The following is a 13,907-nucleotide window of genomic DNA, read 5'->3' as shown; positions in this document are numbered from 1 at the left end:
GACACTGTATTTCAATTTTATTCAATTCATGTCTGGTTCCTCTTGCCTCTCCTCTACCAATTATTGACCCTTGCTTTATTATTGTTTTTTTTTTTCTACCTCTTTTTTCTTGTTGAATCTTCACATGACTTTTTTTATTATTATTTCTAGATAAATTTAAAGATGTGTTTGTTAATTTAGCATTGGATTCATGGTTGGTATTCAATCTTTGTTAAAAGCTAGAAACGAGGATGTTGAAGCTTTATTTAATTTAGGAATTTATTAGTTGCTTAGCTTAAGCGTGATGAAAATGGAAAAAAATGTAATAAAGAAGGGGGGTGTGAATTGAGTTCACGTAAAGGTTGGGTTTGAATACTTATTATTAACTAGCAGCAGCGGTCCACCAGTCCAAACACCTAAAGAGACTGCAGTCATTTAATTCGCTTTGGCTATCAAAATATATTTGTTGACTTCATTGACCTTCAGTTCAGTTCCATCATCATCAAGTTCTCGCCTTTCGAGTCATAATAATAATATACTATACGACATTCAGATGTAGTATGATTTTTTTAGTATTTTCATACGGTCGTTGTTCTCTACAATTTGCCGTATATTTAGGACATTGTTGATTTTCTTGCGGACGGGCTTACGAAACGAACATGTATTCTTGTCTTGTCTTATAGACTTCTTCTCTTAGTTGGTTCTAATTAGATACGACTTTGAATTAGTCCTTATTTTCGACTTCACCCCTAATTAAACAGATGGAATTTGGAGGGAAAAAATTCTAGAAGTTTTGGATTCTTGCATGACTGTTTTGTTTTTCTCTGTTTTAGATGTACTGTATATGGCCCATGATGTTTAAATGTACAATATTCTCTTGGCCTTTTTACGATAGAATAGCATTATAGGTCAGGTCCATGGGCTGGGTGGTCCATCATCCTTATTGTACTCTGAAAACAATTAGGGTCATTCAGCAAGTATCTCATTTTTGAGGGCTCCTTTTGCAATTTCTGTTGAGAAACCTTTTTTTTTTTTTTTTGGTCTCTCAATTTTCTTGTTTGTGAATCCGCGAGAAGAAGCCCTATCAAAATCACATAAAGCCTTTTTTTTTTCTCTAGCTCATCTCCGCCGCCGGCTGAAAAATATCACATCGTTAGGGTTTCACGGCGGAGAATCGAAGTCCTTGACCTAGGAAGCTTCACTTTCACCAGAGACTATTTCAATGGCAACCAGTGAGTACACTTTTGCCTAACCGTTCTTCACTTACACGCTAGCTCCGAATTTAGCGTTCTGTGTTTCTCGATTTCTGTTTTATGACGTGCTGAGTTGCTTCCGTGGTTTGTTTCTGTAGCGGCTAGGTCGTTCTTGCAGGCCATATCCAAGGATGAGGTTGTAGCTCCTCCGCTTAGAGTTGTTCAGATCGAAGGATTGGTAACGTCTTCATACTCTCTGATTTTATGATTTAAGGTTCATTTCGGAGTTTCCTACGGTGTGATTGGTCTCGTAATGTCACCATTCCTTTTACATGTTTGGAATTCCGATTATTATTTGATGGAAGCTGTGATAATGAGGATTTTGTATGTTTATGTGATAGGCTGTGTTGAAGATAATCAAACACTGCAAGGAGTTTGCACCAACGCTTGTCACTGGACAGCTTCTTGGACTTGATGTTGGTAGCGTCCTTGAAGTTACCAATTGTTTTCCTTTCCCGGTATGTTGAAGAATTTCACGCATTGTAATGATTTAAGAGTTATTCCATGATTGATGTCCATCTGAATTTACTCCGATTTGTATCTTAAACGAGGACAGGTCAGGGATGATGATGAGGAAATTGAAGCTGATGGTGCGAATTATCAGCTTGAGATGATGAGGTGCCTGAGGGAGGTTAATGTTGACAACAACACTGTTGGGTGGTAGGTTTTTTAATGTCATCAGTCTGAGTTCACTTGTTATATATTTTTTTGGTGGATGTGTATAAGATCTGCCTAAATTTCTTCAGGTATCAATCTACAGTTCTTGGTTCCTATCAGACTTTGGAACTTATTGAGACCTTCATGAATTACCAGGTACTTATTCCGAGATCATCTCTATCATGTAATTATAACATTCTATATTCTGAATTTGATCTATTCATATGTTATGCTGGGAATTTAAATGTATAGCATGGCTAGTCTAGTATACAATAGGTATATTGGCATCGATTCTAGTGTAATAGTTGATTGTAATGTGTAATCGGACCACGAAAATATATGCAGGGACTTTTTTTTCGCAAATCTGTTACAAATCCTATGCAAAATCAAGAGATGAACTTTAAGAAATTATTACTTCTTGTTAACAGGAAAACATCAAGAGGTGTGTGTGCATCATATATGATCCCTCTAAAGCTGACCTAGGCGTTTTAGCTTTGAAGGCATTGAAGCTTTCAGATTCCTTTATGGAGTTGTACCGAGGCGGAAACTTTACTGGCGAGAAGTATGTATCTTGATCCATTAAAAATCTAGGTTTGATGAGCCACATTGGATAGTTGTAATATTTTATTTACTATCTATATTAGGTTGAGAGAGAAAAATTTCTCCTGGATGGATATTTTCGAGGAAATACCTGTAAGCCCCTTGCTCTCTTCTATGTTATAGTCTTACCAACTAATCTTTTTAAGTAAATAGGTTGGACCTGTTTCCTGATATATGTTCCTCTGACAGAAAAATTGGTTTCAATGTCGATAACTTTCTTTTGGCAGATCAAGGTTTCAAACTCTGCACTTGTCAGTGCCTTTATGACCGAGCTGGAGACTGATACACCTGTCTCACAGGTACAATACTAGAATCTGGATAGTGATCCTCGTATGCTGTCAGTATTCCAGTTTTTGACTTGTAATACTTCTGTCTTTTTTCTTTTCTAGGGCGATTATGATCGTCTACACTCATCAACTATTCCTTTCCTTGAGAACAATATGGAGTTTTTGATTAAATGCATGGATGACTTATCTATGGAACAGCAAAAGGTGTGGCTTATTCTTTACTCTTGTTCAATTGTTATCCTCAGAAGTCAGAACAGTCTTAACGCAATATCTTAATTTGTTCTTTCAGTTCCAATATTACTACCGGAACCTGTCTCGTCAGCAGGCGCAACAGCAAGCCTGGCTTCAGAAGAGAAGGTAGGTCGATTTATCAGCAGAAATCTTTTTGTTCTCTTGATTCTAGTTCTACTCCCTCCTAAAATTTTAGTTACAAGTGTAGAGAATGTCTTATAACTATTTTGTTAAGATTTTGCTCGTATTGTTGTTCTTCAAGATAACTAAGAGGTTTGGTTTATAGGACGGAGAACATGGCTCGTAAATCAGCTGGAGAAGAGCCTTTACCCGAAGAGGATCCTTCAAACCCAATCTTTAAGCCAATCCCTGAACCATCAAGGCTAGAGAGTTTCCTCATCACAAACCAAGTCTCAAACTTCTGTGGCCAAATCAATGGGTATGTTCTCGGCCTTACTCTTTATAACTCTTTCTAGCTTGGAAAGAGACTAAAAATGTGTCTACCCGTTGCTATGCAGAGTGGCTGGGCAGAACTTCAGCAGGCTTTACCTGACCAAAGCATTGCACGAAAACTGATTGTAAGACTACCCAAGTTTTTGTGTTCGAGCCAAGAAAGTGAGAGAGTCGGTTGGTAGAACAGATCCTACATTTGTTTTTTTCCCTGAAAGTTTAAAATTTTTGTTGTCAAGTCTTATGCATAATGAAAATGATTGAAATCTTGAAAGATTTATCTGATATCGGTCCTTTGATTTTATTACAGCGAATGATACTATCTTAAGTCCTTAAACGAAAGCGTAAAATGCCAAAGATTATGCCAACGAGACATTTTAAGGAATTAAGGATAATAAACCGTCGACACTGCACAATTAAGAAAAGAAAACCTAAAGAAGAAGCTTTAGGATTTAGAAAACCACTGCTACATAAGAACACCATGCAGTATTTGAATTATAGTATAACTTGTGAATTGATATGATCACAGATAGATGAAGAAGTTCGCATGATATGCAGCAGCAGCAAATAACTATGAGCACTTCAACAATTTTTTGTTTTGTTTTTTTTTGTTTTTTTTATGCAATTAGAAGCTTTATATTGGACTTTTTTTTAAGAAATCCCACTTAGCACATTACAAAATCTCAGTGGAATGGTGTTTTTATATCTATCTATGCAAGAAAAAAGGTAATTTAGGAGGAGAGATTCATAAAATGATCACTAACCTTCCATCACTAAATTGGACTTAAAAAAGAGAAAACAACAAACAAGAAGCGCATTAAAACGCTATCGTTTCGTTGCTTCTTCTTCGTCCTGACAAGAACAATGGCGGTTTATCATCTTCTTCTCTCTAGTCCTCCTTCGCTTCCCCTTCTTCCTCCTTCTCCTCGCCGCCCTAACCTCGCCTTAACCCGCCGTATCTCAGCTCATCCTCGTCTCGGAAACTCTGCCAGCTTGCTTTCTCATTCGTCACCGGTAATTCGGAAAATTCTCGTCCGTAGCACTCTCCGGGAAGACCAACCCGTCGCTTCAGACGCCGAGAGTCCCACTCTACTGATCGGTGAAGATTCTGCGGCTTTTGAATTAGGGAAACAGAAGATTGTTTCGTGGGTTTATTTCGGTGTTGTCCTTGGAGTTGTTCTCTTCATCCTCAACGTTGTATGGATTGATAATTCCACCGGTTTCGGAAAATCATACATCGACGCCGTCTCTAGCTTCTCCGGTTCACCGGAGGTATCCAGAAACTATACAGTAACTGAAACAATTTCAATTTCGTTGAAAGGCATAGTCTTTAGTTATTTGATTGTTCAAACCACTCTTGTTTTTTTTGTGCAGGTTGCTATGTTAATGCTTATCCTCATATTTGCAACTGTACATAGTGGATTGGCTAGTCTCAGGGATATAGGAGAGAAACTTATAGGTGAACGAGCATTTCGTGTTTTGTTTGCTGGAGTCTCTCTTCCTTTAGCTATGAGCACCATTGTGAGTATTATCTCGTACTTTGCAAACTTTCTCTTGATCAATGGAAAAAAGAAACCTGTTCGAGTTCTCTTATGGTTTATGCAATGCCCTTGTTCTTCTTCTTTCAGGTTTACTTTATAAACCATAGATATGATGGGTCACAGTTATGGCAGCTTCAGGGTGTTCCTGGAATCCATGAGGCTATTTGGTTTGCTAATTTTGTGTCCTTTTTCTTTCTCTATCCTTCAACCTTCAATCTTCTGGAGGTAGCAGCTGTTGACAAACCAAAGATGCATCTTTGGGAGACCGGCATCATGAGAATTACTAGACATCCTCAGGTATGGAACATTTACTTACTAGCACAATTTCTTCATTGTTTTGGTTTCAAAATGGTTAATCCTGAATATAGCAGAAAATATATAGACCGATTGGATCTTTACTGAGATGTATTAGTAGCTGTGTTAATGAGACCCCAATCATGAGAAACACTCATGTGCTGGTTTATTGGCTATTCCCTAGTAATACCCATCACATCAGCACAATCAAGATATTATCATTCTGCTGTCTCCGTTTTATCAATAATTGATTACTTGATATTGCTTTTTGATCCTTAACTCTTCAACATGTGTTTGAAAACTTTATGATATATTGAAATATAAGGCTTTTTAGTTTGAGTTTCGGTTTGTTCTCTTCTCTCTTCATCTTCAAGAACCAAGACATGGCTGTGTTAATGAGACTTGATTGTTGCATATCCCTTTTTTTCTATTCTCAGATGGTTGGACAAATCGTTTGGTGTTTGGCACACACTCTCTGGATAGGAAACACAGTAGCTGCATCAGCTTCTCTGGGTTTGATTGCACACCATTTGTTTGGGGCATGGAATGGAGACAGGAGATTAGCTAAAAGGTATGGAGAAGCTTTTGAAAGCATCAAGAAGAGAACAAGCGTGATTCCTTTTGCTGCCATCTTCGAAGGACGCCAAGTTTTACCTGAGGATTACTACAAAGAGTTTGTTCGGTTGCCGTATCTTGCAATCACTGCGTTAACGGTTGGGGCATATTTTGCTCACCCCCTGATGCAAGGTGCAAGCTTTAGGCTTCATTGGTAGTTTCTTTAATTCTTTAGTTGCACTGGTCAGAGGAAGATCATAAAAACTTCTCAGGGAACAACAATGTATATCTTATTTTATGAAAAAGAACAATGTATACAAGAAGCTATCAAAACTAAAGCTGTAGCAATTTGTAGCCAAAACAGTTGAGTTAATGAAAAGTTGAAGTATGCAGCAACACTGTTTGGGACAACAGTAACCACTCTGTTAGGTTCGAACCAGCAAGTGGGTTTTGATTATTGGCTAATGGTTAAAGAATATTTATCACCCGTAAAACTTGACTGTATATGATGAATGCCACTCAGATGTCATGGGGGACTCTGACGCCCACCACTATACTATATATACTAATAGAAGACCAATTTAACTTTTGATGTTTGTTTAGTTACAATTGGAAATGAATCTAATTTTAACTGATATGCCAACATCTCCCATCCAAATCTAGATTGATATTTTGATGCCTTAGATACTAAAGTTAACAAGGCTCATTGGTATAAACTCAATTTTTTATATATATATTAAGATTTTATTTGATAAAACTCTAAATTTTATTACTAAAGAGAACCAATTATAAATATAAAAAAAAGAAAAGCTCCAAAGAGAGGGCCAAAATCATAAAGGCAAAGGCATATTGAATACAACAAAGCAAAGTGGCTCTCTGCAAAAACAGAGGACCGATACAAAACAAACAACAACCAATTACTACTAAACAAACACTCTCTCTTCTCTCTCTCTTCCTCTCCCCCTTTGGAGTTTGCAATTTGCAATTTGCTGCCACTACTCTCTCTGATCTTTTTCTTCTTAAATCGTATCTCTTGATCTCCAGCTCTTGCTGCTCTCCGGGAGCATCTCGGAGCTGTCTCCGACGTGTTCTCTCTCTCTTGGGTCGGTTACATCTCTAATTACGGCGCTGATTAGAGCTTTCTGTACCTTCCGGAGTGCTCTTTCTCCTTTGTTGATGCCAAATCTGAGGCGAGTTGCTCATCTTATTATATATATTTCTCTTTTTAATCGCTTTTTGTTTTTAATTTTTTTTATAATTTGCTTCCATGCTGCTGAATACTGAATTGCTAAAACCCTAAATTTGATATCTTTGTGGGCATCCTCGCAGCTCAAATCAGCTTCAATAACATCAGCTCTGTTAAGGAATGATTCCAATGGATAATAATCACTGCGTTCCTAGTTCCAGCACCACCGGTCTTGTCTTTCCGACGAATTACAGTATAAATGCGATTAACGGTGCCTCCGGGTTTCTTCACCCGGCTGTTGATTCGTCGGCTCCGGTGGCTGGAGTCAAACAAGAATCTGCTTTGGTTATGGATTGGTCCGTTGAGGAGCAGTATGTATTGGAGAACGGCCTTGCAAAGTAGGTATTTTCGTATTTGTTTGGTATTTTGGATATTTCCATTTCTTTTCTTCCTTTTTTTAAATCTGCAAAGTGTCTTGTTCATTCGTAGCTTTTCGAACTATGATTATATTTTTTACAAAAACCCAAAAACCATAAAGTTGTAATCGGGAATTGTTTTATAAGAAATACTAGTGGGCACATTATATTCTCAATGGTGGACTATTAAAGTATGTTCCTTTGTTCCTTCCAATATAAAGTATCGCCTTTGTGTTTCCATGAAACGTAATATTACGTTTATTTCTTAGCGGTTGGGACCATTAGTCAGTTCAGGTTGCTCTAAGTATATCCTTTCTCATACTGATTTTGTACTATACTTAGCTGAGATTGTTTTCAGGTTACTTTGGGGTTCTTAAAAGTCTGTAGCTTGTTGTTCTGTATTTGTTTGACATCTTTATTTTTACCGTTTGTAGATTGAAAGATGAACCGAAAATTTCAAAGTACGTAAAGATCGCTGCAACTCTACCAGATAAGACTGTAAGGGATGTAGCATTGAGGTGTAGATGGATGACGGTAAGTTTGTGATGTTGTCTTGGTTTTGGTTAAGTTTCCTTGAGCTGTGTTCATACTTCTTGTCTGTTCCTGAGCTATTTGTCATGTTCGTTTTGCTTGCTAGAGAATACTTTTCTTCTAGAGAATTGCTTAGCGATTTCTAGCATTCTATTTCAAATCGCATGTGGCTGATATTGGAGTAGGGATATCTCTATCACTGTTATAAGGATATGCTATATATGAGGATATCAGCATGATGATGCAACTTTTTGTGTGTGCTTTGTCATAAAGATAAAGTCCTACACTAAAAGAAGCTTAGAGGTTCTATTGATGAAAAGTCTCTCTGCCATATCGTAAAGATTGTCTAAAGACTGGTAAAGGATGACCAAAAAGAGAAAATGAAAAGTATTGCTGACGCTAGATCAGTCTTTTTATTAGCTTTTGAATCCATGATTGTGGAGGGAATTGTTGGAAAAGGAAATAAGCCTAAAGCTTTTTCTTAATTATTTCTGTAGTTATCCTGACATAGATATTGCTTTTATGGGTGATGGCCGAGACTGATCGTAGACCTTTTGGAGTTTAAGAAACTTATGTTGGCATGTTATCTTTGATCAGAAGTTATAAAAATTTTGTGGAGTTTTTCTTAATGATTATTTTGCCCACAGCATGGGTACATACATCAATAATGTTAATTCTTTTTTTGTTTGCATAATAAATTGGAACAAAATGAATTAATGAAGTAAATGCTTTATTATCATCATATTACCATTTCCTTCATGTCTCTGTCCTGTCATAATTGACTTGAGTTTTCAATCAGATATATGATGTAATCAAACATAAGAGTCCCAAAAAGACTGCCTTTTTCTTTTCATCTAGTGCTTGTTCTTTATTTCATCTTTCACTTGATATATATTATGATTTTTAAGTTTCTCTTGGCTAATTTGGGCATCTATTTTTACAGCGGAAACGGAGGAAAAAGGAAGACATTAATGCCGCTAAGAACCTTATCAATAGGAAGGTATGCTTGGCCACCTGAACCTTTCTTGTATCATATGTACCAGTTAATAAATCAGTGGAGCTAGGTGGGCTCATTTACTTTTTGGGTTAAAAGAGATTCTCCCACAGATGTGATATTCACTTATGCAAATCTGTTCTAGCGGTAGTATTTTTCAACGAAGAACCTAAACTATAACTTCCTAAATAATTTGTATGGTGGGTTTGCCATGAGCACGTTTGGTGTTTGTTGTAAATTACTGGACAATCAATGAAGTTTCTTATTGATTTTTCAATGACTCATGGGTAGCAAATGATATGGATCCAACTATGCAGAAGTACTAGCATATGCTACTTAACATCAGTATCTGAGCTTGTGGTCATATTAGTATTGATATTTATAGGGTATTATGATAAATGTTATGACATTTATTGATAAAGGATTAAAGGGTTAGTGTATGTTTCATATCATGCACATTCTCTTTGCTGGGTCTTATGAACTTCTTTGCTTTTGAATTTGGTTCTAAAGACCATGCTTCTTCATGGTAAGGTGGTGGATACATCCCCAGAACTGAACATGCTATCCAATGTGCCACGACAAAATGCTTTGTATGTGATGAACAATATGTGCCACAGTTCACGCATGCCTTTTGAAGGTCTAGTGCTCTTTTTTAATTATTTGCTCTTCTTCTAGGTTTTGTGGTCTAAAAAGGAAATAAAATAGAATTGTCAGCTAGGTTCCTTTATTGAACTCTTTTTCTCAGGTTTAAGTGATGCAGTAATGGATCTTCTGCAGCAAAATGCTCAAGCTTTAAGTCAAATTTCTAACAACCTCTCTGCATGGAAGGTAATTTATTCGTGCAATCTTGTGGGGCTAGTTTGGGAGAAGATTGACGGACCGAAATTGTCAGAAAAGTTAAATAGGACATTGTATACCAAATTTCCCACATGCTTAGTTATTCTTTCGAAAAGAATTCGATGCTGTTGGGTTGGGTTTCCTCGTTATCCGTTGCTATGTAATTTGCACACAGATATCCTAACTTAGTGCATACAGCTGCAGGATAACATCAGTCTCTTTTATCAGGCAAGAAATAATATCAGCGCCATTCTGACTGAGTATGTGGATCTATAGCATTTTTTTGGTTCTCCCAATTGAGATATTACATCTGTTTTCTTTTCCTTTCAATTACTAAACTCTTACTTTCTTCTGCAGTATGAAGGAGATGCCTGGTATCATGAGTCGGATGCCGGCTCTGCCCGTTTCAATTAATGAAGAACTTGCAAGCAGTTTATTATCGAGTACAACACAGGTAACAGAATTTGCTGTGATATGTCAAAATAGTTATTCCTGAAAAGTTCTCCGTGTGACCTCAAATAATCAGAGCTTCTTGACTCTAAAAGAGTAAAAGTGTTAAGAGACTGAGTTGTTAAGAAACTGAGTTGACAAATTAATCTAATCTTGGAAAAATACTTTCCTTGCATCATGCTAAGAAAGTGAGTTGATACTCTAGCAGAGCAGAGCTAGGAATGAAACACATTAAGATAAAAAAGATATGAAAATATAAACCATTAATGTTGTTCTTCATTTTATGGATCTCTGAGCATTTCCCTTGGAAGCTGGTCATGTCTGATGTTAAGTTGATTGTTTCCCTTGTCTCACAGCCGTTATCTTACACCATTCCACCAAGCGTCCACCTGAAGCAAGAGCCGAGAAGTTGATGGGGAAAGCCGGATTTTGACCGATGCTAAAGTTAATAGCACAAGTACCTAGTACGTGGAAATGTTTCCGTGAACGACATGGGAATGTTATCAACTGCAGACACCGCTTCAGGACACGAGATACAACAATCGGTATTGGTAAAATCCTTGTGCTCTCGGGTAATTTGACAGAGAAGAATGAACTACACTCCCTCTAAGGCCAAGGTAAAATCTTTGGCCACCACAAAATGCTTTGGCCCTGGATCAAACATAGAATTCCTTGAAATTCAATTAGAAGATGGCATAGGTTGATGGAACTCAAAAGTCTTTTGCTGTAATCTTGTTGATGCTTAAATTAGTATAATAACAGTTCTTCTGAGTAGGTCTTCAAAGGCCGATTATGTGTAATACAAATTCTAGTTAAGGTAATAATTTGTTATCCACTAGGTACATATTCTTCATTTTCATGGTTTATAACGTGCTGTGATACAAATCATTGTATATACGTGTCGTCACCTTTCTCAATTCATTGTTATAATGTTTGCAGAATCTTCAGTCGTAACTTGTGACTTTACATTATTTTACAGTATTTTGATATCTCTCTGCACTATTCGCGTCAAATTAGGAATCTTCTTATAAGTGAACAATAAATAAACTAAACTAGCTTGCAACACACCTCAAGCTCACTTGCCTTTCAAGTCATCTTTCCTAAATTTCCTAAACCCATTTTTTTGTGCTTGTCTTGCTTTAAAGCTCATATCATCAATTTACCAACAACTTCCTAAATTTTTATATCTCTCGATGAATTCTATTAGTACCGGAACAGCTGAACATGTCGAATTCTCCATCCAAAACCTAATAAGGAGTTGGTGCAGACGGCAAAAGTGGCGACAACTCTGCATCTTCTCCCCAAAACAACAACAACAACAACAAGTACTCATCTCCATCAAACAACAATGGAGAATCACTTTATCAGAGTTCCTAGAGTCATATCAAGTTCATCTTTTCACCATCTTCTTGCTCTCTCTTGACATCATCTTAACGTCCCTTGAATTATCTTCTTCTCTGCTCTCCTGCACATCAGACAAGAAAGCTGAAACAGAGAATGAATGGTTCCGTTGGGGAGGAACCACGATTCTGATCATTCTCGCCGTTAAATCCATGGCTCTGGCTATTGCAATGGGGAAATCATTCTTCATGCAACCAGGTTGTGTAATGGATGGTGCACTTGCGATTGTAGCTCTGATTCTCCAGGTGCTACTTGAGAAGAAAGGGACCGGGTTCATCGTGGTGGTGAGTTTGTGGCGGGTTCTGAGGGTTGTGGAGACTGCTTTTGAGCTTAGTGATGAAGCCATTGAAGTGCAGATAGATAGAATCATCAGCCAATTTCAAGCTCTTAGTAGAGAGAATAGAACATTGCTAGAGTCTCTTGCAGAGAAAGATGAAGTAATTAAGAGGCTAGAGGAAGAGCTAAATCAGTTCAAAGTAAATGGCGATATTCTGTTTGTGACAAACCATATGGAGGCTTTATAAACTCAATATATATGCAAAATCTGAAATCCCCTGTTGTATTAATAGATTGATTGTTTTAAGCAATTAAATCGAAGTAAGTAAACTCAAGTTGAATCTCATTAGAATAAAGAACTTTGTTTCATACAACAAGGATGAGACCATTAGTTCTAAAGCTAACTAGATTCAGCCAGAAACATACTAAGAAGAAAAAGATGGGCAGCAGAGAAGGGAAGCAACATTGTAAAACTAATGATTAGGTCCCATAAAGATGAAAAGAGAAACTGCTTTGCCAATTCAGTAAGAAGCTTCATATAACGACTTCATAGAGAGAAGGGAATCAAGAACTTGGCGTTGGTGCCATCACCACAGAAAGATGAGGAGTTTTGTGCTCCAGGTATGTTGAGAAAGTCATACTCTTGACTTCACCAAAAACCGAGTTGTTTAGACCGAGATTTTTAGCGCTAGATGCTTGAAACATGTCTGCAAAATGGTCCAATCTCTGCTGATTCATGGTTGTGACAACAGAAAACTGAACAATTACCGGTGGAGATACTGTCGATCCTTGTTCATTTGTGAACTGGGAATAACATCTGTCAGGTGAATCCAAACTGAACTGACGACGAAGTATACCATTTAGTTGTTGACCCTTGCCATCTCGTATCTCGGATATTGAACTATTGAGTGTAAAGTTAAGCTTTATCACTACAAGCTCAGAGACAGGCGTAGATCCACTGGGATATGCAGTGATTCCGCCAGGAAATTTCAAAACCTCAAAAGAAGTTGGCTCCCCAAAAATTCCCGTGGCCAGATTCAGCGTCGACATTTCAGCATACAGCTTAATAAAAGATGATCGCACTGAACTTAACAAGTTTCTGATTGTTGAAGAGTCGTTAGAGACAGGTACGATTGAAAACTCCACATCAGTATAGTGAGATGCCCCTGACTGTTGCAGAGACAGAACAGTCACCTGTTCAACAGTAACTGGATTATTATACCTATCATAAGAGTAGAGAAATCGAAACACTACATTGCATAAGTTTTTGAGAAAATGTTTTATATACCTTTGTGTTCCCAACACCGATGCTCCAATAGATTTGATCCTCAAGTTCTCCTTTATGAGGAATAACCTCAGAAACTGGTTTGCTAAGTTTAAAGTAAGCTTGTACTGTAGCTGCAGGTTTAAGACAATTCTGAAACCAATCAATAAGGATTCTTCTAAAATCTGGTAAAAGTATCAAACTTTTTTTTGTTGAAAGACGCTTACCATTGAGTTGAACTGTATTATCAGGCTGGGAATGAGGCACCGATCGACGCCACGGGAAAAGGCAGAAGATCGCAGAGAAAAGGATAGCACAGCTTAGGACCACAACGATGAGACATCGGACACTAAAGAAACCCGGCAGAGCAAAGCAACAGCTGCTCCGACCGGAAGATGGAGAAGCTTGATGAGGGTTCTCAGGGTCGAGATTCTGCTGCTGGTGGTCGAGCACGTTCCCCTTTGGCTGCTTTGCCATTGCAAGAGTGAGTTGTCTTGAGGAAGAAGAAAACAAAAGAGGAGGGTTGGCTCAACCAACTTTGAACAGAAGAAGCTACAAGCGAAAGGTTATGGTGTGTGAGATACGTAAAAACATGATCACACAACATATTTATATTAGATCTATTCTATCTGTCCTGTTGTTTCCTTACAAGAAGATATGATTTGATAGATTTTCATTTAATGATAGCTAATGTATAGTAGTTTC

General features: G+C 37.5%; 5 protein-coding genes across 7 annotated transcripts; 4 read left to right on the top strand and 1 right to left on the bottom strand.

The window, feature by feature from the left end:
• The first annotated feature begins 1,041 nt into the window (after positions 1–1,041).
• On the top strand, positions 1,042–3,764 carry LOC17897927 (eukaryotic translation initiation factor 3 subunit H). The gene is made up of 12 exons (XM_006304809.2): positions 1,042–1,211; positions 1,331–1,410; positions 1,574–1,690; positions 1,789–1,892; positions 1,979–2,045; positions 2,318–2,451; positions 2,534–2,582; positions 2,717–2,788; positions 2,879–2,980; positions 3,066–3,133; positions 3,294–3,446; positions 3,526–3,764. Exons 1-12 carry the CDS (start codon positions 1,202–1,204, stop codon positions 3,581–3,583), a joined length of 1,014 nt encoding a protein of 337 aa, XP_006304871.1. The 5' UTR covers positions 1,042–1,201; the 3' UTR covers positions 3,584–3,764.
• A 406-nt stretch (positions 3,765–4,170) lies between these two features.
• On the top strand, positions 4,171–6,245 carry LOC17899102 (15-cis-zeta-carotene isomerase, chloroplastic). The gene is made up of 4 exons (XM_006305080.2): positions 4,171–4,729; positions 4,832–4,978; positions 5,086–5,295; positions 5,730–6,245. Exons 1-4 carry the CDS (start codon positions 4,322–4,324, stop codon positions 6,063–6,065), a joined length of 1,101 nt encoding a protein of 366 aa, XP_006305142.1. The 5' UTR covers positions 4,171–4,321; the 3' UTR covers positions 6,066–6,245.
• A 417-nt stretch (positions 6,246–6,662) lies between these two features.
• Positions 6,663–11,156, top strand: LOC17899869. Of its 3 annotated transcripts, none has more exons than XM_023776798.1 (9): positions 6,663–7,037; positions 7,177–7,431; positions 7,884–7,983; positions 8,924–8,980; positions 9,485–9,611; positions 9,720–9,802; positions 10,016–10,071; positions 10,169–10,265; positions 10,618–11,156. In XM_023776798.1, exons 2-9 carry the CDS (start codon positions 7,214–7,216, stop codon positions 10,672–10,674), a joined length of 795 nt encoding a protein of 264 aa, XP_023632566.1. In that variant the 5' UTR covers positions 6,663–7,037; positions 7,177–7,213; the 3' UTR covers positions 10,675–11,156. The 3 variants fall into 3 exon arrangements, with proteins under 3 accessions (XP_023632566.1, XP_023632565.1, XP_023632568.1); XM_023776797.1 differs by having other exon boundaries at positions 10,010–10,071; XM_023776800.1 differs by having other exon boundaries at positions 6,665–7,037; positions 9,506–9,611; positions 10,010–10,071.
• A 298-nt stretch (positions 11,157–11,454) lies between these two features.
• LOC17896946 lies at positions 11,455–12,274 on the top strand. The gene has a single exon (XM_006305784.2). It carries the CDS (start codon positions 11,455–11,457, stop codon positions 12,184–12,186), a length of 732 nt encoding a protein of 243 aa, XP_006305846.2. The 3' UTR covers positions 12,187–12,274.
• LOC17900816 lies at positions 12,267–13,753 on the bottom strand. Its single transcript, XM_023776877.1, has 3 exons — positions 13,430–13,753; positions 13,227–13,336; positions 12,267–13,132 (listed from the first exon to the last, which is right to left on the bottom strand). Exons 1-3 carry the CDS (start codon positions 13,677–13,679, stop codon positions 12,503–12,505), a joined length of 990 nt encoding a protein of 329 aa, XP_023632645.1. The 5' UTR covers positions 13,680–13,753; the 3' UTR covers positions 12,267–12,502.
• Between the last annotated feature and the right edge of the window lie 154 nt (positions 13,754–13,907).

Source organism: Capsella rubella, unplaced genomic scaffold, assembly GCF_000375325.1.
Source record: "Capsella rubella cultivar Monte Gargano unplaced genomic scaffold, Caprub1_0 scaffold_1, whole genome shotgun sequence".
Lineage (NCBI taxonomy): Eukaryota > Viridiplantae > Streptophyta > Magnoliopsida > Brassicales > Brassicaceae > Capsella > Capsella rubella.
The sequence above is the reverse complement of the archived record's forward strand: the minus strand, read 5'-3'. Positions and strand labels throughout refer to the sequence as shown.

Coding starts and splice junctions, on each gene's coding strand:
- LOC17897927 (XM_006304809.2), top strand. Junction 1,411..1,573: donor TTGTTCAGATCGAAGGATTG/GTAACGTCTTCA, acceptor TTTATGTGATAG/GCTGTGTTGAAGATAATCAA. Junction 2,981..3,065: donor TATCTATGGAACAGCAAAAG/GTGTGGCTTATT, acceptor TTGTTCTTTCAG/TTCCAATATTACTACCGGAA.
- LOC17899102 (XM_006305080.2), top strand. CDS start 4,322: ATGGCGGTTTATCATCTTCTTCTCTCTAGTCCTCCTTCGCTTCCCCTT. Junction 4,730..4,831: donor GCTTCTCCGGTTCACCGGAG/GTATCCAGAAAC, acceptor TTTTTTGTGCAG/GTTGCTATGTTAATGCTTAT. Junction 5,296..5,729: donor GAATTACTAGACATCCTCAG/GTATGGAACATT, acceptor TTCTATTCTCAG/ATGGTTGGACAAATCGTTTG.
- LOC17896946 (XM_006305784.2), top strand. CDS start 11,455: ATGAATTCTATTAGTACCGGAACAGCTGAACATGTCGAATTCTCCATC.
- LOC17900816 (XM_023776877.1), bottom strand. CDS start 13,679: ATGGCAAAGCAGCCAAAGGGGAACGTGCTCGACCACCAGCAGCAGAAT. Junction 13,337..13,429: donor TAATACAGTTCAACTCAATG/GTAAGCGTCTTT, acceptor TTAAACCTGCAG/CTACAGTACAAGCTTACTTT. Junction 13,133..13,226: donor TCGGTGTTGGGAACACAAAG/GTATATAAAACA, acceptor ACTGTTGAACAG/GTGACTGTTCTGTCTCTGCA.
- LOC17899869 (XM_023776797.1), top strand. CDS start 7,214: ATGATTCCAATGGATAATAATCACTGCGTTCCTAGTTCCAGCACCACC. Junction 7,984..8,923: donor TGAGGTGTAGATGGATGACG/GTAAGTTTGTGA, acceptor CTATTTTTACAG/CGGAAACGGAGGAAAAAGGA. Junction 8,981..9,484: donor AGAACCTTATCAATAGGAAG/GTATGCTTGGCC, acceptor TTGGTTCTAAAG/ACCATGCTTCTTCATGGTAA.